Source organism: Aedes aegypti, chromosome 1, assembly GCF_002204515.2.
Source record: "Aedes aegypti strain LVP_AGWG chromosome 1, AaegL5.0 Primary Assembly, whole genome shotgun sequence".
Taxonomy (NCBI): Eukaryota; Metazoa; Arthropoda; class Insecta; order Diptera; family Culicidae; genus Aedes; species Aedes aegypti.
In genome coordinates this window covers 139,622,822-139,632,384 of record NC_035107.1, presented here as the reverse complement: position 1 = coordinate 139,632,384, position 9,563 = coordinate 139,622,822, and the positions used below count along the sequence as shown (strand labels likewise).

At 39.5% G+C, this 9,563-nt stretch overlaps 1 protein-coding gene across 2 annotated transcripts in view; it reads right to left on the bottom strand.

The window, feature by feature from the left end:
• Positions 1–1,058: 1,058 nt before the first annotated feature.
• LOC110677665 overlaps positions 1,059–9,563 on the bottom strand; it is a 116,979-nt gene continuing 108,474 nt past the window's right edge. For both annotated transcript variants that reach the window (XM_021848639.1, XM_021848642.1), the window contains exon 3: positions 1,059–3,547. In XM_021848639.1, the coding sequence (XP_021704331.1) occupies positions 1,224–3,547 (2,324 nt within the window). In that variant the 3' untranslated portion in view covers positions 1,059–1,223. The remainder of the gene's footprint in view (positions 3,548–9,563) is intronic.

Below are 9,563 nucleotides of genomic sequence, written 5' to 3'. Positions count from 1 at the left end.
AATTCGAACAGTACAAATTATAAATTTTACTTTCGTTTGAAATGGGCAAATAGTAAAATTTCAAAACAAAATAAAAATGTAACAGATAAACCTGCAATAATTTCTGAATATATGAAAAGGGTATAGATTGCGGAACAGCATTTTGCTAAAATTAACTTGTACTACTTGCAACTCTATAAGATATGCGCAAATTAATTCAATGTGAAAAAGAAACAAGCGTTCGTAAATCTACTAAATAAAGATATAGTACTTTGGAGTCTTTGTCAAAAAATGTAATTTTACAGCACGTAAAGCATAATGTCGAATCGCTAAACCCCATAGTTTCAGCAGAAACACACATGTCAAACTTTTTTTGATTTCGTCCCCCTGTGCATCATTGCTTGTCATGTTGGTAGGTACATAATAGGTAAATAGAATTTTACAAAAAGAAATGCATGTACTATATTCTTCAATTTATTAAAAAAGACTTGCGAATCATGGTCCTAACTGCGTTGAGTTACGCCAAATTCAAATGTATGGTGCTAAGTTAAGTTTAGGTTGAATTATATTAACTTTATAAAGAATTGTAAGCGCTTACAAAATGCGGATTAGTGGAGAACATCCACTGTCACAATGTCTGAAGATATGTGAAACTGTTTCGTAAAAAGTGGGACAGTCAAAGACAAGCAACTTACCTGATCAATGAGCATATGGTCACTTTGCATAACGGCTATTACTAGCATAAAGAACGTTTGGCATATTCATCAAGAACGGACAACTTTTAAGAGAAGGGATATCATTCTGGTTATGCCAAATGGCTCGTCAAATAAGCCACAAAACTCCTATCAGTGAATTCTGACCCCTCAGTTCAACATTCGAGACCACTGTGCGTCGACAGAAAATGGGAAAACGTTGCGGCAGTGTATTCATTCGTTCATCTATAGGTAGAGACCTACATTTACTCGGATAATGTCGACAATGCATGTCAGCCATTGAGATTAGTTCAACGAGGTTCGGCAGGGTCAATTAGGGGAAACGGACGGTGATGTATGTAGATAGATTATGAGAATGCGTACGACTCAAGTGAGAAAAAAATGGCTCCCTATTCAGTATCTTTTATTCATCACACAATTAAGTAACCATCTACAACAGGTGTTACTCGTGATGTTCCGCACGAGACGGACGGTTTAAAATTAATAAATTAAAAAAAAAAGTATATATAATCACAGCAATTTTCCTTTTAATTAATTCTGCACTCGATAACAACTGAGGTTGTTGTTACTCCAGATATTGTCATAAGCTGCTTTGTCCTTGCGTACGCGCCAAAGCATAAGTTCTAGGCTGGCCCGGCTGTCCTCGAGGGAACAGTGGCCGAATGAATTACTACTATTGCTACTAGCACTATTACTACTACTGCTGTTCCTACTGCTGCAGCTGCTATCGCAATCCGTCAGCTCAGCACTGATGTGATGATGGTGATGATGATGATGAGACTGTTGCGATTGCGCAACCAGGCTTCCTCCACTTTGCGTCTGCATCTGGATGTCGCGCTTCAGGATGTTCTTGGTGAGCGCTTTGAGCGACTGCCGGAACGGAAAGCCGTTCATGTGGGGGAACGTTATAGACGTATCGATCACAGTCTTGTGGATGATTTTTAATACTTTCAGATCGTTTTCGATGGAATGCCCAATCAGGATCGTGTCGTCATAGATGAATTTCAGGAGATCTTTCTGCACTTGCTTCAGGGTGGCGTAATTGCGTGGGTCGGAAAAGTCCGCCTCGGTTACGCCAGAATAGCGAGTATTATAGTCGACAATTTCAATGTCTGGTTTGACGAGCTTCTCGTAGACTAGACTACCATCAACGGCGACCACAGTCACCTTGGTCAGTTCAAGACCTCTACCAGTATAGGACATTTCGCAATCGAGGGCATAAACGCCTTCGCTCTCGTCATCCTCTAGTGTGTCCTCTGGTTGCAATTCCAAGCAATCAAGATTCATATTCTGGTAGTAGAATTTGTTCATCAGCATCTTCTCAAACTTCTTCAACTTTCGTGGCGAGGGTTCCGTTTTCACAAACCCATCGAATGGACCATTGAATCCGGACAACAAGCCGGTCCAAACGTGCAATTTATTGATGGTGCATCCTTTGACGTCCGTTTCTCCGTTGCAACACGAGTACACCTTCTTGAACTCTGAACCGGCGTAAACCCTCGTCATTCGGCCCCAGTGATAAATGCAGTGCTCTTGCGTCAAGTATTCCCCATCCAGTGTGATGAAGAATCCTTTCCCACAGCGACAGCACTCTCGCTCTTCACTCGGCTGCAGTTGCATGTCGCTAAGGGGCGACTGAAGTGACGTAGACTTCGACGAAAGTCGATACATGAGCAGTGCGTCATTGTCGTCCACATTGGTCGGCGAGGATGTGCCGCTGCTTTGACCACTGTCGTTATCGTCACTTTTGTCGCTCGCCGCCACTATCCGCTCATGATGGGCACGTTTCTTTTCTTCCCCCGCAGGTGGGTAGAATTGAGCGGGACGGAAGAAGTCGTGCGGAAATTTATAGATTATAGCTTTATCCATGTCCAGACCGTACTCGACGGGGAATCCGAGCTGTTTCATCACGTCCTTATCGAGCACGTACTTGCGAAGGTACTTGACGAGATCATTCTCGCTTAGATTCAGCTTGACGTATTGGCGGAGCGGTGAAGTGTTTGCCGCATTTTTTGTTACACCGGCGGCGGCGTTGGCGTTAACGGATGAGCTCGCATGATGACCGTTGCCAGCATTTCCTTGGTTGTATTTTTTGTCGGCGCGTTGCTGAGCGATACCCGTTCGGCTGCTGAAATCCAGGCGACCTTGGTAGCTCGTGTTTTTGTTAATCTTGATAGTTGAAGTTGGTGAAGATGACGACGACGACGACAACGACGGCGAAGAAGATAGAGATGAGGATGATGAGTGTTTTGAACCGTTCAAAACCTGTTGATCGTTGTGGCCAACCGGCCGTGATGAAATCACTTTCGTTGATGGGCTAGAAGGTGGTGATATCGAACCATAGTAATACGTCGTTTGCGTAAGGTGATGATCATCTTGCAGAGTGTTGGTAGAATCGTCACTAGCAGAGGGTGACGATGGGCGTAAAGTAGACTGCGTCTTGTGCCCACTGTTCGTAGTATGACCGCTGTTGTTGGTGGTTACGCCATTAGCACCGTTGCCGGTGCTCGACTTTTTATACTGTTGTTTCTTTTTGGTATATCGGCGCTGTTTTTTGCTGGCACCTTGACCATTCGGTGATTCTTCACCACGGGTACTGCCACCACTACTACTACTGCCGCTGCTGCGCCCACTGCAATTGCTGCCAATGCTGCTATTGATTCCACTACTACTACCCGAACAACTGCCAGTATCGTCGCTGGTCACTTTACCATCGCTCACGACGCTGAAGGCCGAAGACGACGCCGATGACGACGCCGGCGATAGCGTGCGTGTGGTAGCATTTTGTTCATCATTTTCATTAATATTGCCATTAATTAAATGATTGCCGCTGCTCGACTGCGCTGAAGGCGAATCTTTAAAAAGGGAAAGAAAAAGAGAAGAAAAACCGTTTTAGAACCCTATGCACGTTTTCGTTTTCGCTCATTCGACTCGATCGATGGATGTGACCTTCGAAACAGTCGAATATCAAGCATATTGATACGATTATGAACGGTTATTTACAAAGCAATAAAGAAAAAGAAGAAGAGATGATGATCCTAAACCTTTCAGTGTCGGTCGATTACGAGTGGCGCCAAATCCAACACCAGCAGTAGTAGCATCAAAGTGGCAGCACCCGTTCGGTCCAGTAGTCGGTCATACCCTTGCACCACGTGGTACACCACCTTATAAGTCATTACGCAGCGCTGGTACACATTGTATTAAGCAGCACATGGTCCATTAAAAAACTACCGACCGTGGAAATGTGTGACCCACAACGGAACGGATGGAGCGCGGCAAAAGTGTGACTAACGCGAATCGGGCCGGCTCTTTCGACCAGCTCGTCGGTTAACGAATTAGTAATTAGGGTTTTATGAGGAAGTGGGTTAGCGGGGATGATGTCAGATGAGAAAGTATGATTCATTACAAACGAAAGCACCTGTACATATAATTCACGGTTCTCTGTTCGGTAAACCTCGTTTCAAAGTTTAGGATTTGGTCAATTGGCTCTTAACAAAGGAAGCTCATTGCGGAATTGAATTGGTCTGTAAGAGAGTCGAGTAAGAGAGTGAGTCGGCGATGTTCGTACGTTCCAATTCTGAGTCATAGCCTACTAAGGCGATTGCTCTCAATGGAGGAGTTTTACCGGAAAATCGTAAATTTGTCCGTTCGTTATTTTTGCCATTCGTAATTTCACCCACCGACAACAGCAAAGTAAGTTAACAGAGCGTAAATTAGTATCGGCTACTGTTCCTCTGTGCTTTCATGTCATGGAGACATTCAGGCGGAAATTATGGGATATTTTCGACAGTGACTTCTGATTTTTACTTTCACAAACTGGTGTAAGGAAGAAAGAAATAAATAATACTTTGAACATCATAACTCATGCATTATTGGGTGGATTTTCAATCTTTTTTTTTCGCATAACTTGTGATTTCGGCCTAAAAGCCATTGGTAACCGAGTGTTCAGCTCGTTGTTTTTAAGCTAATAAATGGACCAAGGTAAAAACTATCACTTCTGGGATAAAAAGAAGATCTTCTCTTCAACGTAACATTGTCAATTAACGTGTAGATCCATTTGGTTGCTCAGTACATATACCACTTGCTTAGTAATAGCTTTTAGGGCCAGATCACAAAATTAAGCGAGAATAGGCGAAAAAAGCTGTCAATCAATAACTGTAGGTGTGCTCGAAAAAAAAACAACAGTTTCTTTTGTGCATGTGATAAAAAAATTGAGTAAACCAGAGAATTTAATTACTAGAGAAAGATGGAGAGTATTTTCACTATGTTTACAAAAAACCCATGTACAACAACCATCAATAATTGAGGAAATTCGAACAGTATTTTAGTGTGAATTGTCTTAAAGATCCAAGCTAATCAATGACGTCAGTTTCGTACCGCATTTAACTAACACATTTCCATCGTCTCTTATGTGTATCATTTTTCCTGGGCTTATTGAATTTACTCGATTGGGATCACGTTTGACAGCTTAATTTGACCTTTGGTTTCAGAATTCGTATTTTTTTATATAAACAAATTTTCTGGGATAAACAAGTACAGAAGCGCTTTAACAAAAAAATTTGGGCGCGGTTGTGCAAAATGCTGGCTAAAACAGCTGGAACTCGACAATTCGACCGTATCCCGTGTGGTGAAATTGTTAATGGAGACCCATACGACCTAGTAGCCAGATAGTAGCGGAAGAAAAACGAAGACATGCTACCCCATAGAGCAGATCTGCCCAACCTTTTTGAGCCGCGGGCCAAAAAAAAATAAGATAACTGTTTTTGAGCATCATACTAAGGATTCAGTAAGCATTCCACTTAGTATTTTATCAAGATTTTGCGAAGGAGTTGTGTTTCAAGATAATGTCAGTATTTTGTTCAAGAATCGTTGAAAATCCTGAACTAAATTTTATATTAGAATCATGATTAAGATGTTACAGACAAAACTCATTAAAACGATAACTTTTTTGTGATAAATCTCTCAATAACGACATTTCCATTGGTCCCTTCAAATTTTCATTGTAAGTGTAAGTTTTATAGCGACATTTCTATGTTTCGTCCGTTCTTTATTGCGATATTCGAGTTGTACTTGGTAGTCTTCCAGTATGACGGCATGTTTGCGCTCGTTCAATTATTTTAGTACAATTATGATCGTTTTCTTCGTCCATGCTCCATAACGACATCTAACTTCTTTATGACGACGTCATTTAAAGCGACATATCCTCAACGTCGGTTCCTTGTGAAGTCGCTATAACGAGGTTTGACTATATAAGAATCCTACTTAGAGTGTTGAAAAAATCATACCTAGGGTTGTGAAGGAATTCAGCGTGACACAAATCCAACACAGAATCTCCATTCTAAAATCCTGTTATGGAACCTGCGAGATATTTGTCCACGATTGTAAATCAATCCTGTTAAGATTCCGTTCCACAGAGGATTATGTGGAAATACTGCCCAGCATTTTGTAAAAAAATTGGTTAGAAGATTTTGAAAAATTATGCTGATGGTGTGGTGAGAGTTTCGCCTAAGTTTTCTGTAATTCAATGTACAGAATTTTGTAAGAATCAATTTTTTGCGTCGATATTTTTTCGGGCAATTTAGGTTCTTCCATCATATCGTATTAAAGCTTGATTAAAGTTCAGTCTCTCCTATAATACTAAAGAAAGTCGTGATACAGCGTTGTAAAAATTTTCATCGAATTATTGTTATTATTAAAGGGTATGATTTCTCTATATGAACCTCAAATTTATTCTCGCGAGCTAGATTAATACGTAGAACAATTTAAATGCATATTAACTTCAAAGAAGAGTGCTACCAGATATTCTAGTATTAACAAGAATATAAATAACGAGTTGAAAAAGTTACAATGTTTCCAAAGTTGTTTCACGTGTTTGTCATGAATTTTTTTCTTGAGATTGTATCCCAACCCGCAAAAATTTGGACAAACGACTGTGAGAGCGCTAAGTTTTTTGCTCGTTTTGCGTTTGTTTCGGTGACATTTTGATTTACTGAGTATTAGCGGCCCCAATCTTCAACTTTGGCCAAGATTCTTGTCAAGAATTTAACAAAAGTCTGCACAAAAATACCTAAAAGACCTTGCTATTTATTTATCCAGAAAATATTTTGCCATGAATTTATGAACAATTTTACAAGAAATTTGATTGGAAGCATTCGCTGTAAATATGCAGAAATCCATTCAATATCAACGTCAGGGGCCTTTTTCATAGATCAAGGACTAGTCCAACTAGTAATCCAGATAAGGCTTCACCAAGAATCAGTATTATCAATAATCTCTGAAATTCTCCAATCGAAACTCTTAATGAATCTGTCCAGGATATCATTACATCGCCCATCTTGATATGTTTTTTTTTGGCTCAGGTTTTCGCCAGCCACTACAAATCTACTAAGAATTTCAAGCAAAATCAGCCAAGGATCTTTTTTAGAACCCACTAAGACCCTTATTAGCAATCTACAAATAACCTTTTCAGTAATCTCGGAAACAACTTTCAAAAAAACTGGGCAATTATCGATTCGTTTTTCGAGATTTCTTGGCGTATTTTCGGTCCTCGGGTTTCTTAATAAAACAATTGTTTTGATTAAAGCCGACGTTTCGAGCATTTATTTGCTCATCTTCAGGGCAAACCACAATTATGGTATTGTTAAAGTCAAGTCCGAACAATAATTAAAATTACTTACATCGTTAATTGCTTTTAAGTCAAGTGGATTTGAACAAACATGGAACGAACGGCTAACAACATTACAGTGGAATGACAAATAAATTTCGGACATAATGATATAATTCACATTAACTTTGTATCATTTTAACGGAGCACAAACTTACACAGCTTTCACCCGAGCACATCTAAACAGTTTTAAAACAAAATGTCAATGAGTGACCAGCTCAGGGAGATTGTGTGGAACAGACGAAAAGGACAAGAACACATTAAACATAAAGTAATAGTATTCTGTTGTCCACTCAATTTGCGATTGAGTGCAGAAAACCTGAATACACAACGCTCAAATTACTTGTATCGGTCCTGAAATTGATTGTAGGAATGATTCAAAGATCTCAATCGTCAACCCACCAAGAGTTACCCATGGAAATCTTGTTTCGCCTATAATGCTTGAAATTGAAACTGGTAGTCTTATGTTTGAAATAAACCGTAAAACCGCACAAAACGCTCACGAAGTGCTTGCTGTTTGAAACGTGCCAATCATTTTTAGGGAGTTTAGAGAGCAATTCTCTTGGAGAAACAAAAATTTACAGAAAGGTTTAGAAATCATTCTCAGTTTTTACTGAATACCCGGTATATACTTTTTGCCCATAGTACTTTAATTTTTTGGTATAATCATACTTTTGAGTGGGTTTATCATCCTTGTGATACACCTTAGATGTCTTTTCGTCTTGTTTGATGAAATACTATTAATCTTTTTCAGTTGCGAATGGTTTTGCAATCACATTCTCAAAAACAAGTTATTTCAATTACAATGATCCAATGTCTATGGGATGAGATTGGGTCATTTTTAATTCACTTATAGTGCCGTGGTTAACGAATATTTTTCATTAATTTTTTAGACAGTTGCTCATGCACACCAAAGAAGAAGTTTATTGGAGTCAAATTGCGTCAACTATTCAACAAATAATTCGAACATATCCTCTTTAGACACGTTCTCACCTCAACGACGGTACTTCCAGATTCACGCTTTTGAACTACTGGAGTGGAAACACCACATGAGTTCCACGAAATTCAAGCCTATTAATATTACCATTCTCAGCTCTGATAGTTAGTGTGACATCCGTTAGAGGCTGAAGTTACCTCTGTATCTCCTTGGTTGTCAAGAGATTTTTGTTAGTGGGATTCACCTTGGTAAGTGATGCGATTTATTCAACTTCCATCAGTCTTTGAAAGGAACGTAAATCTTCAAAAAGTTGACATTTTTAGTGTTGAACTACTTGAAAGATTTTTTCGGTACTTAAAACGGAAAGGGGTTTGTTCATAAATACTGTGTGAAACATGAATAGTTATGAAAAAGAGTTAATACCGTCACTCACAGTCATCAGCTATTCATATTTTTTAGAAAAAATAAAATTAACAGATCGTTTCTATCGTATCACGATAAAAATGTATTTTGTTCAGTGTTGGTAGACTCACACTCAAATCTGAATAATTGAAATTTTGCTGCAAAATAACTTCTTCTCGCTCAAGCTGCCAAAAATGGTTCAATCGTAAAACCCATCGAAAATCTATCAACATCCAATGTTATTGTTTGCATTAGAAAGGTTTGTTCTCTTTATAACGGAAAAAATAAGTGCTTTGCATAAAAAACCGTGGAAATACAAGCTGCATGAGTCAAACGAGTGATCCAACTCATGCATGATGTTTTGGCTGTTGAGTTATGTGAGCTACCACTCAAGCGGGAAAAATCTAATGCATGAGATATGAGAATTTGAGATTTTTGCAGTGCTTGTTCTGTCAAACTCGTTTAATGTGTAATAAAGGCATAAAACGAGCTCATCAATTGATCCTTCATTCATAACTGAGCAACCACTGGTCCCTTTCAGTATTGCTTCGGAGACGCGAGAAAAGAATACGATTGCTTCGGCCTTTACGAAGCACAGTCTGTGCCTGCAGAAGCGACTATCCAGTGCAAAAATCTGAATGAGGTCACCGGTTATGGTAGCCGTTTGAGCAGCGCCGTATTATTTAAGTCGCCATGGAAACGAGTAAATTTTGCACCGCTCAAACGTTAAGTTAGTGAGCTCACACACTTAAACGGTTTCGCCGAGAACCCAACAGCTGATATCTCGGTAATAATTTGACGACTCTCGGTAAAACTCGTTACCGAATCTCGGTAACGTTTGCCGATATCTCGGCAAAAAATTCGGATT